The sequence below is a fragment of the Nyctereutes procyonoides genome, unplaced genomic scaffold (genome assembly GCF_905146905.1).
Source record: "Nyctereutes procyonoides isolate TBG_1078 unplaced genomic scaffold, NYPRO_anot_genome, whole genome shotgun sequence".
NCBI classification, from domain to species: domain Eukaryota; kingdom Metazoa; phylum Chordata; class Mammalia; order Carnivora; family Canidae; genus Nyctereutes; species Nyctereutes procyonoides.
The window spans coordinates 6,553,065-6,574,825 of NW_026575133.1; the positions used below are offsets into that span (position 1 = coordinate 6,553,065).

At 36.3% G+C, this 21,761-nt stretch overlaps 1 protein-coding gene across 6 annotated transcripts in view; it reads left to right on the forward strand.

Moving 5' to 3' along the window:
* Positions 1-21,761, forward strand: part of BTRC (beta-transducin repeat containing E3 ubiquitin protein ligase) — a 182,105-nt gene that overhangs the window by 111,053 nt on the left and 49,291 nt on the right. For all 6 annotated transcript variants that reach the window (XM_055300183.1, XM_055300186.1, XM_055300182.1 and 3 more), the window contains one exon: positions 7,899-7,988. In XM_055300183.1, coding sequence (XP_055156158.1) covers positions 7,899-7,988 — 90 coding nt within the window. The remainder of the gene's footprint in view (positions 1-7,898; positions 7,989-21,761) is intronic.

Consider the following 21,761-nt stretch of genomic DNA (forward strand, 5'->3'; position numbering starts at 1 on the left):
GTTTTACCCTAGCAGCACTGTGAAAATTGAAAACTTGTTCAGAATTACAGCCTGCTTTCACAAAGAAGGTAGTTTTCAGCAAGGCATCTTACTGGTTTATGCTTATGTGCTTTATATGCAATATAAAAATGTATTAAAGTACTCCAACGCAAAACTCTCTGCCTCTGGTTCAGCAATGTAAGCTACCTTTTCAAATGTTTCATGGGGCAGAGCCTATCTTGCCAGGGGCAATTAGACTCACTAGTTTAATTTTAGCCTGGAAGGAGTCTTGTAATAGTAAAGTATTGAACATAAAATACTGAATTTTTTAACTTTTTATTCCAGAGTGATTTTAGGACTGTGACAAGTTTTAGTTTACTAATTTATGTGACTTTCTTGAGTGGTAAGCAAGATAATATACCCATTTTACAGATGGGATGGCTAGAAAATAAAAGCTTATGTATATCATTACTGGAAACTCTTCCAGGTCTAGAACTGGTTTCCTAAATCTATATAATGTTCCCCTGAGTATCCTATACACATTTCTTTTTTTTTTTTAAGATTTTATTTATTTATTCATGAAAGAGAGAGAGAGAGGCAGAGACACGGGCAGAGGGAGAAGCAGGCTCCATGCAGGGAGCCTGATGTGGGACTCGATCCTGGGGACTCCAGGATCATGCCGAAGGCAGGCACTAAACCGCTGAGCCACCCAGGAATCCCCAACATTCTTAATTTTAATATTGTTTTGGCTATTATAGATACTTTGCATTTCTATATAAATTTTAGAATCAACTTAGCAATTTCTTTTAAGAAGTTTGCAGGATTTTGATTTGGCTTTTATTGAAACTATATATTCCTTTGAGTAGAATTAACCTCTCAATAATATTGAGTCTTCCAGTCTGTAAACATGGTATATATCTCCATTTAATTGCCTTTTTAAATTTTTCTAAACAGTGGTTTTTAGTTTTCTGTGTATATTTCTCATGTATATTTATTCCTATTTATTGTTTTCCAATGCTATTGTAAATGTTTTCATTTGATTTTTGACTTGACCTTGTTTCCTGTCATTTGTGAATAAAGACAATTTTATTTCTTCTTTTCCAAGTTATTTGCCTTTTGTTTCCCTTTTTTGCTTTATTTGAATGGCAGTGGCCTCCAATATAAATGTTGAATAGATGTAGTAAGAGAACATCTTTGCCTTTTTCTCAGTCTCAGAGGGACTGTGTTTGGTCTTTCACCAATAAGTATGGTGTTAGTTGAAGTTTTTTTAGATTCCCTTTATGGGATTAAGAAAGTTCTCTTTTATTTCTAGCTTGCTGAGATTTTGCTTTTGTAGTTATTGTCATCATGAATAAATGTTTAATTTTGTCAAATGCTCCCCTCCACACTTAATCTGTTAATATGGTGAATTACATTAATTGACTTTATTAAGAACTTTTGTGTCTGTATTCATGGGAGATAACGGTCTATAGATTTCTTTCTTCCTTCATTCTTCTTCCTCCCCTCTCTCCCTTCCTCCCTCCCTCCTCCCTTCCTTCCTTCTTTTTAAAAAAATCTCTTAAAAAGATTTTTATTTATTTATTCATGAGAGACACAGTAAGAGAGAGAGGCAGAGACATAGGCTGAGGGAGAAGCAGGCTCCCTGCAAGGAGCCTTGATGTGGGGCTCGATCCTGGATCCCGGGATCACGCCATGGGCTAAAGGCAGATGCTCAATTGCTAAGCCACCCAGGCTTCCCACTTTTTAAAAAATTTTTTAAAAAGTCGGCTCCAGGGATCCCTGGGTGGCGCAGCGGTTTGGCGCCTGCCTTTGGCCCAGGGCGCGATCCTGGAGACCCGGGATCGAATCCCACATCGGGCTCCCGGTGCATGGAGCCTGCTTCTCCCTCTGCCTGTGTCTCTGCCTCTCTCTCTCTCTCTCTCTCTCTCTGTGACTATCATAAAAAAAAAAAAATCCTTAACATAGTCACCCAGACACCCCTGTAGTTTTCTTTCTAATATTTGTGTCAGGTTTATGCTGCCCTCATAAAATGAGATGAGAAGTCTTCCTCTCCTCCTCTATTTTCTAAAGGTGTTTGTGTATGGTCTGGGTGTTATTTCTTCCCTAATATTTAATAGAATTCACCAGTGAAACTATCTGGACTAGAAGTTTTCTTTTTGGGAAGATTTTTTTTTTTAATTTATGTAGAATAATTTTCACTTACAATGTCAATTTCTTTAACAGATACAGAGCTATTCAGATTTTCTATTTTTTATTGTGTCAGTTTGGGTAATTTGTGTCTTTCAAGAAACGTGCCCTATTTTATTCAACAGATTGTGAACTGTTCATATTTTTTTTATTTTAGTACTCAGATTATTAGCCTCTCTATTGGGCTAATGCAAGCTCCTTTAGGTTGACACCTGTACCGCTCTGACATATCTCCATCATTCCCTGTATATCTTCAGTTTCATCTTATATTTTCACTGTCCAATTTTAGAATCAGCCATTTCTCCAGATAAATGGTTCCTTTCAACATAAAATGGTGTTAGAAGCCAAGATTTATACCTTAACTTATATTTTACATCTATATTAATATATTATGAAAACCATGGATTTACATTGGTACCTGCAATTCTAATTCAGTACCATAGAGTTTCTTTTAGAAACTCTCCCTTTCCATATTTTAATTCTCTTTTCTTATAGTAAGAAACCTGGTTTGAGATTTTTTTTCCCTTTTAGCACTTTAAACATGTTGTTTCTTCTAGCCTTCATTGTTTATAGTGAAACTTTTCAAAAAAAAAAAAAGAAAAGAAACTTTTCATGCGTGCCTTTATATTATTGACGTCAGGTATGGAGTATCCCTTTTCTGTTTGGCTACTCTCAAGGTTTTGTCTTTGTTACTGATTTCTAGCAGTTTTGACTGTTTGTGCCTAGTTCTTATCTTTGTATTTAATCTCCCTAAGAGTTTGCTGATCTCAGATCAGTAAGCCAGTGGTTTTCACCAAATTTGAGAACTATTTGATCACTACTTTTGTAACCTTTTTTGTGCCCCATCCTCACTTTTCTTCCGGGTTTCCAGTTTATGCATATGTTAAATCATTGAACATTTATCCCACAGATAACTGGGTTTCTGTTCATTTTTTTTCTTTTATTCTCTCTATCCTTCAGTTTATATAATTTCAGTTGATCTGTCTTTAGTTCATTGAGCTTTTCTTCTACCATCTCCAATCTGCTTTTAAGCCCACCTAATAAATTTTTATTTTCAGATAATATACTCTCCATTTGAGATAATATACTTTTCCATTTTGATCTGGTTCATTTTAGGTTTTCATTTTTTCTGTTGAAAATTTCTATTGGTTTACTTGTTATGACTATATCGTTCATTTAAGATGTTGAATATGTTCATTACAGCTTCTATAAAGCCTTTATATGCTGATTCCCATACTAGATCATCTCAGGGTCATTTTCTACTGGTTCTTTTTTCTCTTGACTATGGGTTTCTTTTATCTGCTTCTTCTTACATCTAGCAGTTTTGTTTTGTGTGGGTTTTTTTTTTTTAAGATTTTATTTATTCATGAGAGACACAGAGTGAGAGGCAGAGACACTGGCAGAGGGAGAAGTAGGCTCCATGCAGGGATCCCGATGTGGAACTCGATTCTGGGACACTGGGATCATGCCCTGAGCCAAAGGCAGATGCTCAACTCCTGAGCCACAGGACATCCCTAGCAATTTTACATTATATAGTGGACATTATAAATGACTCATTGCAGAGACTCTGGATTCTTTTATTTTCACTGATTAACTTAGTGCCTGATCACTGTGACTTCACAGAATGTTGGTTTTACATTTGTTATGGCAGGTACATTTTGATTTTACACCCCGTGCCCCCCAAGGTAGATCCCTTACTCCTAAGACTTCCTGTTTACTCTTACTGCAGGGTCATTCCAAGTTTTCAGTGAAAGTTTGAGATACCTTTAAGTTTCTCTAACTTAATCAAGTTCTAAATTCTGTCTCCCCTCATGGGCAGCAGCTGGAATCCCTGCTCCAATCTCAGTCTTCTGTTATCTTCCACTGGAATTCTTAGAGTCTCCCATTCATGTATGTAGTTTGGGTATTAGCCATGGATTAGAGTAGAATTGAGCCTCACTTATGGCTCTCTCTATTTTCTGTGATTTCTCTTCTCAATCTCCAGCCACTATGGCAGCCTTGAACTCCATCCTTTGGCATATCAAGCCAATAAACTGGCTTTAAAAAAAAAAAAGGTTTTATTTACTTATGAGGAACACAGAGAGGCAGAGACATAGGCAGAGAGAGAAGCAAGCTTCCCAGAGGGAGCATGATGAGGCACTCGATCCCAGGACCCCGGGATCACCCCTGAGCCAAAGGCAGACACTCAACCACTAAGCTACCCAGTTGCCCCAATAAACTGGTTTTCTAATTGAATTTCGGTTACCCTGCACCAAGTAGATTGGTGAGTACCCTCAGGAAAAAAGCACATAAACGTGGATGACCCCATGTGTTTCTCCTTTTTTAAGCTCAAGCTACTCTCCCCCCAGTTTCTTAGTACTTTAGGTGATTCTCCAGTGCCTTTAAATAGTTATTATTAATTTTTCCCATGGTTTATAATTGTTATGAGGATTAATTCAATGTAAGCATCTCTGCCTTTATTGGAACTTGAATTCTTTGGTTTACGTTTTTTGTTATTCAGTATATACCAATTACTTCATAAGTGTCTTTTAAAAATATAGGAAGTTTCATTTAAAAACTTGTATGTTGTTATACATGAATAATGTTTGTGGTATTAGTAGTTGGAAAAGAAGTACTGAACCCTGAGCCCAGAACATAAATGCCCCGGTAGCTGTTACAGAGATCAAATGATCCAATTTATTCCTTTAAAATATGTTTTGAGGGATCCCTGGGTGGCGCAGCGGTTTGGCGCCTGCCTTTGGCCCAGGACGCGATTCTGGAGACCCCGGATCAAATCCCACGTTGTGCTCCCGGTGCATGGAGCCTGCTTCTCCCTCTGCCTATATCTCTGCCTCTCTCTCTCTATCATAAAATAAATAAAAATTAAAAAAAATTTAAAATATGTTTTGAAATAATTTCAACTTAAATGATATAAGAATAAAACAGTTAAGTGGATAAATTTTTAAAAGTTTAAATTGTCTAAATGGAAAATCAATTTTATAATACTTTTTCTCCATGTTCTTATTTTTTCAACCTATGTTTTTCCAAAGAATAATTGACCAGAAATGAATAGTTTAAAATATCTATGAATCCATTGCTAGCATAAATAAGTACATAGGAGAAATTATAGCTTTTCTTCACAGAAAAAAATTCTATTTCATAAATGTGGAAGGAAAGAGGGAAATTTAAAAATCAACATGAGAACATCACAGTAAAAATTACCATAGGCAAGATCAACCAATGGATGCTTAAATTAGCAGGCAAAACTTGCAATAGAAACCCAAGAATTTGGGTAGCCTCAGATTATTTCCCCCAATATATTTAGTAATTCCTAAAGGAAAAAATAATAAACTTATATTGGAGAATCTTGGCAGACATGGACCCTAGGCAAATGATACAGGTTAACATCACTAAAAATGCTTATTAACATGTCTCCTGATTTGATATATTGAGAAGGGTACATCTTTCCCAATATTGTATAACCCCCATGTGATCATGAGAAAATATGAGACAAAGCCAAATTGAGAGACATTATATAGACCAATCAGTACTCTTCAGAAGGGTGATAGTCATAAAAGACAAGACTGAGGGGATCCCTGGGTGGCACAGTGGTTTGGCGCCTGCCTTTGGCCCAGGGCGGGATCCTGGAGACCCGGGATCGAATCCCACGTCGGGCTCCCGGTGCATGGAGCCTGCCTGCTTCTCCCTCTGCCTGTGTCTCTGCCTCTCTCTCTCTCTCTCTCTCTCTGTGTGTGTGACTATCGTAGATTTAAAAAAAAAAAAAAAAAGACAAGACTGAGAAATTGTCACAGATTAGAGGATACTTCAGAGACATGATAACTAAATTCAGTGCAGCATCTTTGGGTTAGATCCTGAACAGAAAAAAGGATATTAGTAGGGAAATTGGTGAAACTCGAAAGGAATTCTTTATATTCTACCTAGTTGATTACTTAGTTTTGATAAATGTTCTGTGGTTATGTGAGTCATTAACGTAAGGGGAAGCTGGGGAAAGGGTATACAGAAACTCATTTTTGCAACTATTCTGTAACCTAGAAATTTAAAAAATAGATTCTTTCCTATTGTTGGTTATAAGAGATTGCCTGCCTATGTCTTAAGATTTTTCTCTTTAATTCCAACACGTATAGTTCTGCAACATAATTGTTCTCAAAGAGTGTTCCTAAACTGCATTAGCATCAACTGGGGGCTCATTATTAAAGCTCAGAAGCCTAGGGATGGGACCTAACAATTTGTATGGTGTTTTGTTTTGTTTTGTTTTTTAACAGAGTTTATTTATTTTATTTTAGAGAGAGGGAGTGGGGGGCGGGTGCAGAGTCAGGGGGAGAGGGAGAAAGAATCCCAAACAGACTTTATGCTGAGCACGGAGCCTGACATGGGGCTCCATCCCATGACCCCAGCCGAAACCAAGAATTGGTCACCCAACCGATTGAGCCACCCAGGCACTCCAACAATCTGTGTTTTAACGAGCCTTCCAGATGATTCTGATATATGCTAAAGTTCAAGAACCATGATTTACACCATTAGTGAAAACTTTGATTATTAAAAAAAAAACATTGTTTTACTATATTATTGTTAATGTTTCCTTACCATAAAGTATAGCCATTTTTTAAAATAGTGATACAATACATGTGACATAACATTTACCATCTTAACCATTATTAAATGTACAGTTCAGTGTATTAAATATATTCACATTGTTACATAACTGTCACCACCATCCATCCCTCAGTCTTTTCATTTTGTAAAACTGAAACCCCATACTCATCAAACAATAACACCCTATTTCTTCTCCCATCTCTGGCAACCATTGTTCCACTTTCTGTCTCTCTTGATTTTGCTTACTCCAAGTATTTCATATAAGTAGAATCATACCGTATATATCTCTTTTTTTTTTCGTATTTATATTTTTATGACTGGCTTATTTCACCTACCATAATGTCCTCAAGGTTCACCCATATTGTAGCATATGTCCGAATTCCTTCCTTTTTAAGGCTGAATGCTATTTCATTTGATGTGTATGCCACATTTTGTGTGTCCCTTCATGTGTTATTAGACACTTGGGTCATTTCTGTGTTTTGGCTATTGTGAATAATGCTGCTAGGAACATGGATATACAAATATCTTTTCAAGATTCTGCTTTCAGTTCTTTTGGGTATGTACCCAGAAGTGGCATTGTTGGATCCTGTGGTAATTCCAATTTTAATTTTTTGAGGAACCACCACCATGCTATTTTCCACAGCAGCTGTATACTTTTACATTCCACCATCACTGCACAGCGGTTCCAGCTCTCTACATCCTATCCAACATTTTGTTTTTTTGTTTTGTAATAGTAACCATCCTAGTGGGTATGAGGTGGTATCTTTGTGGATTTGGTTTGCATTTCTGAAGTGATTAGTGATGTTGAGCATCTTGTCATGTGCTTGTTGGCTATTTGTATATCTTCTTTGGAGAAGTGTCTGTTCAAGTCCTTTGCACATTTTTAAGTAGCACCCCATCTTCCATACATACAGTGAGACCACTGCTGCTCACATCCTTGTTTGTGAACTCATCAGTGGCTCTTGTGGGCTCTCACTTTCTTTGCTTCCACCTTTCTTTCTTTGTTTCCAGTTCTCATAAGTCTGGAATTTATACATAAGTCTATTCATGTGTTGATTTTGATAATAGGACAGAATTTGAAAACTTTACATGACTGCATTTCAGTATTTAAATCTGTTTCCAAAAAATTCTCTTTACAGACTTATAACAGCTGTGCCAGACTCTGCTTAAACCAAGAAACAGTATGTCTAGCAAGTACTGCTATGAAGACTGAAAATTGTGTGGCCAAAGTAAGTAATTTTACTCATCAGTATTATTATATGGCATCATAACAATGCTTTATCTATAAACATCTTCACTTAGTATTGCTATTAAAGATTATCACAGGATTTTGTATTTAAAATAGAATACAGCAGGCATCATTTCCAAAGCAGATTGTAAGTTGGAGTCTTCATCTCTTTTTTTTTTTTTTTTTTTTTTTTTTGTAGTCTTCATCTCTTGATTTGCAAAAGAATTTTTGGTTCTGCATTCTGGTCACACTCCCATCTAATTCACATTTGTTACTTGACACTAGCTATGGATTATTACAAATAAGTAAGATTCATGAAAGAAAATATACAGTTATTTTTATAAGGTTGTTCATGGATTTTAAATATAATTGACTATAGAGTAACCATTACAAGGATTGAGAAATATGCTAGAGAAAAATCCAAATATTCTATCACTATTATTATTTGTTGAGTGGTCAGTGATAGAAATATTGCTTTTGGTGATTTTGATCTGAGTGGACAAGTATGTTTTATCATGCATATGAGCTACCTTTTCTCATGTATTTCTATAGATACATATCTATAGATGCAAAAGTAATCACATATTAGAGATCTTCCAGTCTAATAATTAGAGATCTTCCAGTCTAATAATAATAAACTATGGCTCTGATCTTTCAAGTATCTCTAACTATGTAGGAACTTTGACCTAAATTTAGATAATAGCAATTTTGATTATTCCAAGAGTGGTATAAAATTCCAGTATGGGCTCTGTTTCTAGACATTTACCTTGCATATATGCAAAATTACCACCTTAGTAACTATTCAGTTTTGTCACTTAGAACATTTCCAACTTTAACTACTTTAGTCTATTTTATTATACACTCAGGCTCTCAGTTACTGTTATACGAGCTGGAGCTGGTCATCAGGCAGTCTCCATCCTTTGCTGCAAAAATCAAAGGACAGCAGTATTTGTTATTTTTTTATTTTATTTCTGAAAACTTGCAGTAGTTCCTGGATCTACTTAATCAATGAAACTATATCATATGAACTATAACCATTAGAAATGATCCATATAAGAAATGTCAAAATTTGTTTAAAATTATAATTTAAAAAGGTAGAGTTGGTTAAGTGTTTCTTAGAGTGTCTTAGCAATTTGCTGTTAAATATGAAAATAGCAAATTACATATATTTATTTTTGCAGTCATTTAGTCACAACTAGCAAGTACTAATTGACCCTATTTTGTACCCAGCATTTGTACATTGAAATGGGGGACCAGTTATTTGGGCTTTTAAAAATAATCTTTCTCCTTTTTGGCCGGGTTGCTTAGTTTCATCACAAGTGGGTGACTTCTGGCTAAACAAGGTAAAATCTTAGCAGGAGCACCGATCCAAGGACAGGGTGACAATTTTAATGAGTTTCATTGAGAGCTGGCCAAGTGAGCATCTGTTCCTTTTGTTTTCTCCATACTTTGTAAGCCAGGATCTCTAAGCTATATAGTCATGTTGGTGTGTGTCTGTATGATGTGTTTTGTTTTTCTCCCACCCTCTACTTCAGTGGTGCATGGTTAGAAATCTTCTGGCATCTGGCATAATGGCATAATTTCTTCTATGCTCTTGGGTGAGGAAATAAGTTTGCTCATTGCTGCTCATCTGTCTGTTTCCTTTGCTCCCAGATGGTGACCCTCTCATCCCATTCTTGCTTATTTTAACACTATTCTGACACCTATATCCTTTTATCGTCTCACTAAATATCCTAATTTAAAAATGATTTCTATCATTTCCTTTGAAACCCACCTAACTTTTGGTTTCTTTTATTGGTCCATATCCTGGCTTCTGGTTCATTGCTTCAGATTTGAGTGGAATAATCAGTTGGACAATGGCAAATAAAAACATACGTAGCTAAAAAAATTTATTTTTTGTAACAGCCTCCAGTGAGGTACCAATAACATGGGAATAGACAAGTTTTCCCTTTTCTATTTACATGTATTGTATGTATCTCATGATTCAGTGCTGTTTCTATAGGCCTCTTTTATTGCTTGACCTTTGAAAGGTAATGACTTGCCATTGTTTTTGTATGTCTGCAAGCCTGTCCCTGTTTCCTGCTCTCCACCTTTAGCCCTTAACTGAATAGTCTCATCTGCTACACTTGATATGCCTGCAGTAGCTTTTAAGTTGGTACAAGTGTCTGTTGTTGATTCAGGTTGGACTCCAAAGTGGCCTTGAATGTCCAACATCTCCATTGTGAGAGCAACTATAATATAATGATAACATTTTTGTCCTCTAGTTTAAAGGAGCTAATTGCTGATAAGAGTGACTTTGGTTTGGGTGAAGATAGTCATTATTATTACTGAATATTGTTTATTATGAGTTTTAGAGAAGACATTAATACCAGTCATTCCCTGAAAAACAGCAAAGTTGTTACGTTCAGACCCTATAGTATATGGTATGTGAATCTTCTTTGCTAGAAATACCTTACCATAAATGTTTTATAATAGGCCTATGAAAAGGGAGCCAGCCATTTGTCCTCTTTAGAATATAAGAAAACAAAGTGGTAAGACTCTAGGTTAATAATAATTTTCTGAATTTCTAACTTGAAGAATGAGATCTAAGAAAGGATTTAAAAATAAAAGTGCAGGAGGGATTGTTTTAGCAGTGTAACTTAGTCCAAGTAATATTTGGAGGCATTGAAATGTCTTTTATTTTCTTCCAAAGCCTTTCTTTTACTAATTATAGCCCCATGGTTCATGAGATTTGTTTGGAACATGATGAGCTCTGTATTTATTGTAGCTTTAAATGGACAGTCATTATTGACTGCCAACTTAGTCTTTAAAATCAATAATCACATTGTACCTAATTGTCAACCTTCATGATGTTTTTTAATTCGTAAAGAAAACTAACTAGAAAAATGAAGAGCATTAATTTTTGTTATCTTTTTGCTGACTTTATTTAAATATTTACTGAAAATTTTGGTTTCATGTTTTTCCTAATTTACTTTTTACACACACACGTGTGTGTGTGCACATGCACAGAATTAAAAATGAGTTGTTTGAACACATCTACCTAGATTTCTGCTCAGGTAGGAAAAGTTCTGCCTCTTTATGTTTGGAAAATAAACCTCTTCAGTAGTCCTTTGTAGATAGTCTGTATTGTGGTGGTTTGTTGTTCTTGTTTTTTGCTTGAGACTAATAATCTGTTTGCAACTGACTGAGACAGAAAAATGTGTTGTTCCTTTTCCACTCACTCCAGATTTTGATAGAAGACTTGTTTTATTTATTTCCAAAATTATATCCGCAGGAAACAAGCTGTTTAAATTCAGATTATGCTGAAGCAAAATGGTCCTGGTATGAGAAGCAACGTGCTGTTTTACGAGCACAGAGTCCCTTTTCTCATAACTGATTGATAGTAAATATTTTCCTGAAGAATTATTGCCAACCATGAACAGTGCAACTGTTTCACTTTTTTTCTGTGCTACTTGCTGTACCAGCCATCGTCGGTAATTAAGATCTACAATTCACAATGCAGACGTTTGCACTTCCTCTGGGTCTGCGCTATTTATAAGGCATTTCAGCTGTTCAGAGTTTCTTTTGAGTTTTAAACTACATGTTAACAGGCTTCTTTAATATACTCTTCCACAAGTAGCATGTCAGATGGGCCATTCTTTGCACCAGCCTCTCTATCGGGTCAAAACATTAGCTTTGTGAAGGATATATTAAGGTTTAACCATATCATCGAGGCCAGTGAGGTTGGAAAAATTCTGGAATGTAATGTTGTTCCACATTAACATATCACTATTTCAAAAATTCAGGAATAAAGTTCAGAAGTACTATTTTTTCTTTCATTTTCATATGTTCATATGATTTTAATGAGTGCTAATGGGAGTTATAGAGAGGTTCTGAGAAGTACTGGTAAAGTGACTTTTCCCAGCTCACTTTGAGGTAATAATCAAGGACCATTGTTATAAACAAGAGTTTGTGTGTTGTCAGATTAAGGATACAAGAACACATAACCTCCTAGATGTGTATGATATTTAGGAATGCAGACGTGGGACACCAAAATGGATCAGCGGATTGACTGCACATTTGTTGTATAATCATCATCAGGAACCCTAAGCAGCATATGCTATTGGAGAGAACAGTATGAAGAGGAATCCTGGTCTGTATTAATTTGATAAAATTAAAAGTCATTTTCAACCATTTCAAGAGAGTTAATCTCAAAAGAAAAAAAGAGAAGTCCAGACCCCAGTGAGAATCTTCTTGAATTATGCCCTTGATTGAGAGAACTGCTTGCTCAGTCTCCTTACTACCTGCACTCATTGCTAAACAAACAGAAGAAAGAGATAAGCAGAAAGCTGTCAACAAAATATGTGTAAAACTTTGCCACAAGTAGGGATCAGACTGGCTGTTTTAAGCCTGAAGTCAGCTGCGTTGGTTCTACATGTTAGCTGCCAGCATCTTCCAGCAGGGCAGACCTGCAGAGAAAGGCAGACACGTGCTTCCGTGCTGATTCTTGATGGGCCCTTGAATAGAGACAGAGCTTCAAACAAAGCCTTTCCAAGGCAGTTTTATTTGCCAAAACCTGAAACTTTCTGTAGTTCTTTTGAACTACAGTGTTTCTGTAAACTTTTTTCCCCTCAGTGAACTCTTTATGAACCTTTTTTTTTTTTTTTTTTTTTTTAAAGATAGCAGCAGTGGTTCAACTGTTGGGAATCACTGGTATATCTGACTCAGGCACTTCAAGATGCTAGAACCTATTCACATTTCTATCTAGCCAGGGAGCTAATAAGATTAAGTTTCTCTTTGTGGATTGGTCCAGATTAGCAGGAGATGAGCCCAGTCAGTGATTTCTTCAGTGAAAAAGGAAAGGTTGGGAGAGAGAGGGGTAAAGGAAGAAAGTTCTTCATCAAGAATTGACTGCAGTATTGCCTGCTGATGCATGTCGGATCACCCGCATCGAGAGATCACATGGCTTCTCCAAAAGTCAAACGATCAATTCGCCTCGTTTTGGCTCTGTACTTAATGCACAAACAGTGCGATCTGCGGGGCTGTAATTGCATTGTTAGGGCCAAGGAACAAGCCTGTGCCTTTTCAGCAGACAGCTGGCAGGGAGAGAGGCATGTTGTTAGGAAAGAGAGAGGCAAGGCAAATAAAATTACTGCTAACGCTCAGAGATCGGCAGGAGTCCTACTTGCCTAATCTTACCGGTGGGAGCAAGCGGCTGTTGTAATCCAATTATAGCAGCATAAGCAATTTGTTAGACACTCCGCATAATGTAACAATTTCCCAATAAACTCTGACTTGTAATAACGTCGGCAAGAGTCCGCATAAATCTGCCCGAATGGTGGGGGCTGGAGCGTTCGGCTGGGGGCTTGTAATTGGCGCCATCAGCACGTTTTGCGGAGTGCAGTATGGTGCAGTCTTTTAGTGCAGGAATTTTAAGGAGAAAAGCATGGCACACGTTTCTTAGAAAAAGAAAAGTGGCCATTAAAAGGGGAGCAGCAAGAAGGGCATACTCATGCCTTCACATTACCTAGGAATCTTCGTGTAGAAAGAAAACAGGAGGAAGCCATGTTTCCTTCAATACTAAAGGGGGGAAGGGGGAAGAGTATGTGGACTAAATTCCTTTATTTAAAAGGCATCAGTTTCTATTATTTATACCCCCTTCTCCAGCTCCCCAAAATGCTGTTCGGGCAGCATTTAGCTAACATTTTTACAAAAATGTTCATAGCCATGTAAGACTAGAAATGCCAGATTTAAATCTATTTTTTCTAGAGTTTAGCATTTTCTTTACAACAGGAAAATAGATTTTCTTTGTGCCCCAAATAAATCTTTTAAAGATATTATCTCACTGAATAGCAAACCTTTTGGTAGAGTTCTGCCTTCTGGTTTTTGAAACCATCTCTTACTGAGGGTTTAAAAACTAGCTTGTTTGCTTAGCTGGCTTCACTCATTGCCTATTTTCTGTTCCACAATATATTGTGAATGTCCATGATACTAGGATTAGTAATCTTTCTTGTTGAATGTTTACATTGTATAAGGATACAGTTTTTATTATTTAAGACTATACCTGTATGATCATTGTAGAAATAATTTTGATTCCTAAGTCATAAAATTTCTGTTTTGGAAAAATATTTGTTGTGTAGAGCAGAATAGAACCTCCATTATTTATTGATTGACTAGCATTTATGCTCACAGAATAGAGTTTATTTATACAAGGTATAGGAAGTGAGGAGTGCTCATAGATTTGAGTTAATAGATTTTCAGGCTACTGAATATGTATTAAATGTTATCTACTTTCTTATGCCAACCCAACTCTTTATTGTTGTTAATTTGTGTCAAAACAAAGCTTCTGAAATAAGAATAGAATCACTCAAAAATATCATACTGCTGTGGGTATTATTACAATAAATATTTACTTTCAGTATAAACATTTCCTTCTACTGAGGCAAATGCTGCCTTGTTTGACTGGAGCTACATCAATAAACTGCAGTGCCTCTAATAAAGCCACTCAGTGTCTGGGTTTAACTAATGGCTGATTTTCATGGCTTTGACAGTGAGCTGTGTGCGTTATTTTCTCCTGATATTGTAAAAATAATGAGAGCAAATTAGAACAATCAGTTTACACAGATAGCTCCTGATTGGAGGCGATGGGCAATATGGCAGCAGGTAATCCATCTTCGGGCTCCTGTCACATTAACTTCAGCAGTGTGAAAAGATCAGGTGGGGTAAGCAGGGATCCTGCCCAATCGGAACACTGAAATTAATGAGAAGAGCATTGTTCTGTGATCAACCTTTTAATTAGCAAGATTGGAAGCAGGGAGTGATGAAGGCAGCACCACAGCTGCACAATGCCAGGCACAATTCCTGAAAGGGGAACGAAAGAAAAAAAAAATCTGTGGGTTTTACATCATACTTTTCTTGCTCTATACAGGCATTGTGTTTCCATTCTAGAGCTCACATATAGACTTTTAAACAAATAATGCCTACTTTGCAACACAATGTCATAAATATGTGTGATGTGTTAGTGATATATAGGCTGTAATTCTTTCAGGGGTCGTTCAGGGTTTTGAATATCGGTATACTTTCTTTGGCATTGCACATTGGGTTTTAATTTTTAATTTTTTTAATCAAGTAAGCAAAGAAATTAAATTTTAAGATCTGCCTTGTTAGCCTCCCACCACCCAATCCCTCCAGTTTATAGAGTTTTTCTTGCAAGTACATGAGAGTTTTCTGGTTTGGAGCACTTTTGTCACTTTGAGTTGTTTAAAAGAGGAGCAAAGTCCAGGCAGTAAGCTGTGTTGTATTTAAATTGTGTTCTTTCTCGATTCTGCTTTTTAGGAAAATCACTTTTTCCCCGCATGTCCCTGACTTCTTAGTATTGAGGGCTGTGTTATTTCAATTTATATAATTAAGAATTGAATATCAATGAAGTATGGTGTTTATAGGAGGAAGGAGGTGGAAATCTATGCAGTGACTGGGACTAAAGGCTGATTCATCCATTTAAAGCTCAGTTATACTAAAATTGAAACCTTGTTAATTAGCCCTATAATATTGGAAAATGTGATATAAAGCTATGGAAGGCATTAATGAGTCAGATTTTCTCTGCCAAATCAGTGTCTGTTTCTAGACCTACTTTGATAGTCTCTAGCTTTGGGAAAAGTATGAGGTTTTCAGGATTTTAATCTTTATACCTTAAGCTTTGTTGCTCACTGTAAAAGCAAGAATATAATGTACTCTATGTAAATGAATCCAGTTATCTTCCAAAGATATGTAAAATAAATTTGGGGTTCTTATATTAATAATTAATTGACTTAGGCATTTATTTAAAATACTAATACATAGGAATGCCTGGGCAGCTCAGTGAGTTAAGTGTCTGCCTTCAGCTCAGGTTATGATCCTGGGGTCCTTGGATCAGATGCCACGTTGGGCTTTGTGCTCAGCAGGGAAGTCTGCTTCTCCCTCTTCCCCTGCTTATGCTCTAACGTTTGCTCACTCTCTGAAATAAATCAATAAAATCTTTTTTTAAAAAATAAAATACTAATACATAAAAAAAACAGTTATCAGGTACCCATCTGAGTACAGAATTAACAGTAAAGAGCCTAAAGTACAGTATGAAATATTATGGTTAGGTGTAAGGTGATCTTTTCTCGTCATAGTTAATAGAAATTTTTTCATATTTTTTCATAATGTGTATAACCAATGGAGAGTCTATCCTTGCAGCCCTAAGATACTATATTTACAGAAGGTAAGCCCCTAATACTATACCCCTGTGCAAAACTCATAGAATAAATGTACTTCACTTCTGTGTAGTACCCATCACCTTACCCCCTTGCCCCTAAAATCTTTAGTATTCATTTTGGAATTCTGTCAGAAACCTTATTTTTGGTTTTGTTTTGTTTATTTTTGATTGATAGCTTCTCTTGAAAATATTCCTATTCAGTATTTTAGGATCAGTGACTTAGTACTAATCTGTAGGACTTGTCCTTACCTCCTCAAACATACTTTATAAGGGAATGGTGCTACTGTGCATATTAATATTTTAAAGCCCACTTGTAGAATTTTTCATGATACTTTTCTACAATACTTAATCTGGAAGAGAGATTTTTATACTTCTAGCTTTTATGGATTTTTGTGGCTGTTCATTTTCCTTTCTCTTAGTTTGACAGTTTCAGAAGCCTGGGCTCATAAGCTCTCCATGGAATACATTCTTAGTCATATGGTGTAAATAGATCACTTAAAAAGCTCAAGTGTAACTTGAGCTCTCCTTTTAAACCTCCCAGTACTCATGAGCTCAGGATCCATACATGTAAAATCTTATTCTTATGTCATGACTCCAGCTTATAAGGCAAATGAGCTATGAATTTAAGTAACTGTGCTACTCTATGTCAACTTTCTACAAAATAACATTGGTGTTTCTCCCTTTTTCCCTATGATTCTGGATTTCCATCTGACCTAGTGATCTTGCCAATATTTGTTCTTATTGTTAGAGTTCTTTTCCAGTAAAATTGGCTCTTTTAAGATCAGTGTTAAAATAAATGTCTCTTTTTTGAGGGAACCTTTTTTTTGTTTATATAGTAATTACAGAGAAGTCTAACTGGCTGAATGACCAAGAAACTCCTTTTTGTTTCCTAACAGAGATAGAATTATCAAGTCACCCTAGATTCTACTAATCCCAAATTTCATGAATAGGGTTCATGTTAGAGAAATTTTCATTAGTCTACTCCTTTGGAGCTCACCCAGTACACCCTTATTTAAAGTTCTTATGTATGGAACCAGTTGAATCTCTGAAGCTGTTATAATCCTTCCTAAGTCCCCCATCCCCCTCATTTTTAGTTTAGGGATATGTTCCTATATAACGAATTGGAAGGGTTGCCTGGGTGGTAAGGTTAGTTAAGCGTCACCCTTTGGCTCAGGTCATGATCCTGGGGTCCTGGGCTTAAGCCCAGTGGGTAGTCTGCTTCACTCTCTGTCCCCTTACCCCAGCTCATGCTCGCTCTCTCTCTCTCAAAATCTTAAAAAAAAAAAAAAAAAAAAAAAAGGGAAATGTCCATTTTTTTACTCATCTACAGGATGGAAGACCTTTATCTTTTTTTTTTTCCTTCCTCTTTATACTCAAGAGTTTGAGGAGGAGAGAAAATATGTTAATATTTATTAAGACCTGTGGGCAGCCCGGGTGGCTCAGCGGTTTAACATCGTCTTCAGTCCAGGGTGTGATCCGGGAGACCCCAGAATCAAAGTCCCACGTCAGGCTCCGTACATGGAGCCTGTTTCTCCCTCTGCCTGTGTCTCTGCCTCTCTGTGTCTCTCATGAGTAAATAAATAAAATCTTAAAAAAAAAATTATTAAGACCTGTGTTTAGGCACTATAGTGCTAGCTGTGTTAGCTATTTCAAAACTTAAGTGAACCTGATAAGATGGATGCATAGTCCTTATTTTATAGATGAGATACCTGAAACTTATAGAAGTTGAACCTTTTCCCAAGTTTTCGCATCTCTAATTTATAGGGTCAAAGTTTGAACTCAGATCTCTGACTACAGAGTCACTTCTGTACTACACCAGGTTGCCTTTCAAATAGTATTTGGAGGCCCTTTATATCTCTTCTACCATTATACTTGGCTTCATATTACAAAGCACCTATAGCTTTTTTTTATTTCATTTCTATAACACTTTTGACATCTAGCAAATGTTATTTCTTCATCTCCCCTGTCTCCTTGACTGCTTGTAAGATATGTTGTCTTTTTTTTTTAAGATTTTATTTATTTTTTAAAAAAGATTTTATTTATTTGACAGAGAGCACAAGCAGGGGGAGCAGCAGGGGGAGAGGGAGAAGCAGGCTCCCCACTGATTGGGGAACCTGACACCAGGCTCAATCCCAGGACCCTAGGATCATGACCTGGGCTAAAGGTAGACGTTTAACCCACTGAGCCACCCAGGTGCCCCAGAAATGTTGTTCTGACTGAACTGAGCCAAACCTTGTATTCAGAAAACTTAAGTGTCTCTCTTCTGGGCTACCTAGTCAGTAATCCTCTTATGTAACTTTAAATGTTACTCAACAATAATCACCTACCTTATAAACATAGGTCTTTAAAGTATCTAAGATGATCTCATGGCTCCATGATCCATTGTTCTACATAAAAAATGAGTGGGACAGTATGAGTCCTATATAGCTAGTTCAAGGTGGTGACTCACACCTTTCGAATTATTTTAGAATACAGATCTCATCCTACTGTCTGTGTTAGAGTTTACATTGTAAGTATATATTGGCAGTCCTTTTATACCAAAATGTATTTTTCCTGACCGAGCTTGGTAATTAATTTTGTCAATTAAAAAAATGTCCCTTAAGGCTTCCAAGCTCAGGCTGTGATTACACTTCAGTAAATATTTTTATATTTGTTTGCATGCTCTAGACAGATTGGTGATTGCAAAACATGGTAAGGTATCAGAATTAATAGTTGGACCTTAAAATCCTGTTTCAGAGAAGAGAGAAGCAGCTTGGGAGAGGAATGAATCATTGTAAAGAAACAGGTTCATTGAAAGCAAATGAAAACAAAAAGCAAACAAACATGGCTATTAGCATATGCACACACATAGAATTTCTTTGCATATTCTTTAATGGAAGGAATAGAAGTTTTTGATAGTTATGATTGACATAAATTTTATGCTTGGACTTATAAAAATATGTAAGAAGTACTTGCTCACGTGGAACACTAAAACCATGACAAACAGGAATGTGGAAATACTTCTAGAAGAGTGAACTAAATGTAATTATGTTTTATATGTCAGATATCATTTCTTTAACTTTATACATATTTTCTTAGAATATCTAATAGCATAAGGAATTTAATTGTAAAGTTTTTGTTTTTTTTTAACCTGAGAGCAAGCCAAAAGGGAAATATACAGAGAAAAACATGTTTAAAAAGAGATGGTTCCTACAGTGTTAACTATGGAGTGTGTAGCGTGACTCTGTAATGGAATATCGTGGCAGGGGGTATAATACTGTAAATAAGATGAATATGCCACTTGTGGATTAATGGGCAACCTAAAGAGTGGTTTTATTTACATCTATGCGTGAGGTTCTTTTTCATTTTGTGTATTTTCTATTATGATTGGAGTACTTACAAACCTGACAGTTTTATTAGGGAACTTTAAAAAAAAAAATCAGTTAGTTTCCTTGGATCTTGCCTTATGTGTTTTTTGTAGAATTAATATAGTGTCATTTTAGACTTTAAAATCGGTAGGTTGGAGGAGTTTTTGTTAACTTTTTCTCTGGGTGATATTTAAGGGAAAGAGGTTGATACTGAAATTAAGTCCAAGAAATACAGCTATCTTTTATATTTTGTTATGAACACTAAGGGGTTGGTACAGGCTCCACATGTATCCACATTGCAGTAGATTCCATTTTCAGTGATAACAATTTTGTGAATATAGGATGTTTTGAAAGGTTTGGGTACTGAGTAATATAAAAGGTTACAGCTAGCCTGAAACACTTACAGGAGCTATTATCTGAACATTGTAACATGAGAACATGCAGTAAGGGTAAATTGTAAGAACGTTTTATAACTAATTTTTTGATCAACTCTAGGTTGCTGTGGATTGCCAAGTAATATTATTATTTAGTGCTCTTGAAACTTCAGAAGTTTGAGACTTAGATTATTATATATTCCCTGCTTCCTCTCAATTGAAAAATGTGCAAAACACATTCTTTTCAAAGGCAAATGGTATGCAAAAGTAAATTTCCTTCATTGTAGAGTTTGAATGGAACTAATGTTCACTTGCAGAAGATCAATTCTCAAATTCTATTTGTTGAGTCTAATTGACTTTTAAACAAAACTGTAAATTTTTTTTTTAGTATTGAGATTGTAATTTCAAATTTGATAGCCTTTTGCACCATTATTTATTGAATATTTACAATGTGCCAGATGATGGGTTAAAGGCATTACACTCTCACTTAAATCCTCACAACAGGGGATCCTTGGGTGGCTCAGCGGTTTGGCACCTGCCTTCGGCCCAGGGCGAGTCCTAGGATTGAGTCCCGCATCGGCTCCCTGCATGGAGGCCGCTTCTCCCTCTGCCTGTGTCTCTGCCTCTCTCTCTCTCTCTCTCTCTCTCTCTCTCTGTGTGTGTGTGTGTGTCTCTCATGAATAAATAAATAAAATCTTTTTTTTTATAAATAAATAAAATCTTAAAAAAAATCCTTACAACAGTCTCATGAAGTGTACAACCCCATTTTGCATACAAATAAATTAGAATTCAGAGAGAGGAGCAACTTGCCCATGTTGCAGAACTGGAATTTGAACCCAGACCGGCCCTATAGCTGTGTACTTTCAACCACTGTGGTTTGTGGTACACAGAAATTAGTGTGTGTGTGTGTGTGTGTGTGTGTGTGTGTGTGTGTGTAGGTAATTGAAAAAAGTTCTCTGTGGTGCCTATTAAATGTTAACAATTTATGGGATGCCTGGGTGGTTCAGTGGTTGAGTGTCTGTCTGCCTTTGGCTCAGGGAATGATCCTGGAGTCCCGGGATCAAATTCCATATTGGCTCCTTGCATGGAGCCTACTTCTTCTCCCTCCGCCTGTGTCTCTGCCTCTCTTTCTGTGTCTCTTATGAATAAATAAATAAAATCTTAAAAAAAATGTTAACAATTTACTAATAAGTAGCCAGGATTTGGAAAACACAGAAGTATGAAAATTGGTTCTATAAAATTATTACATAATAATATATTTTAGGTTTGTAATCTTTTCTCTCGTAGTGTTTTTTCCTTTTCATGCGAGATGATAAAAATTAAAAATACCTCAATTAGCAACCACAAAAAAGTAAAACTGTTAATTGAACCTTGTAATCTCCTCTTGCTGTCTGTTAGGTTTTTCTTTGCAGGCTTTGATTGTGTGTAATAAAACTGTTGCTTAATTAATGCCAGGGTTCTGAAGCCTTTGGATGCCACAAAAGAGAGTGAAATGTAGAAACCAAGAGGCAGCATCAAATAGCTTTTCTGTCATGTTAATTTAGATCTGTCATTCTTGTCTCACTCCATGATATAAGGCTCCCAACAGATACTAGGTGAATTGAAGAGAAGCAGTAGTGAATCCTGTCTTAGGAAAAACGCAAGTCATGACTGAGGCTCTCAGTAGGTTAATGAAGAACTGTTTTCAGACAATATTTCACCCCTAGTTTGAGCTGCCCTTGGAATGAATGTGGCTGTGTTCATGTGACCAGCATAACATGATGCAAAAACCAAAGTAATTGGTGACGTGGCATCATGGCTTTGTGGTACGTGCAGGAAAGGCCCAGGTTAACGTCCAT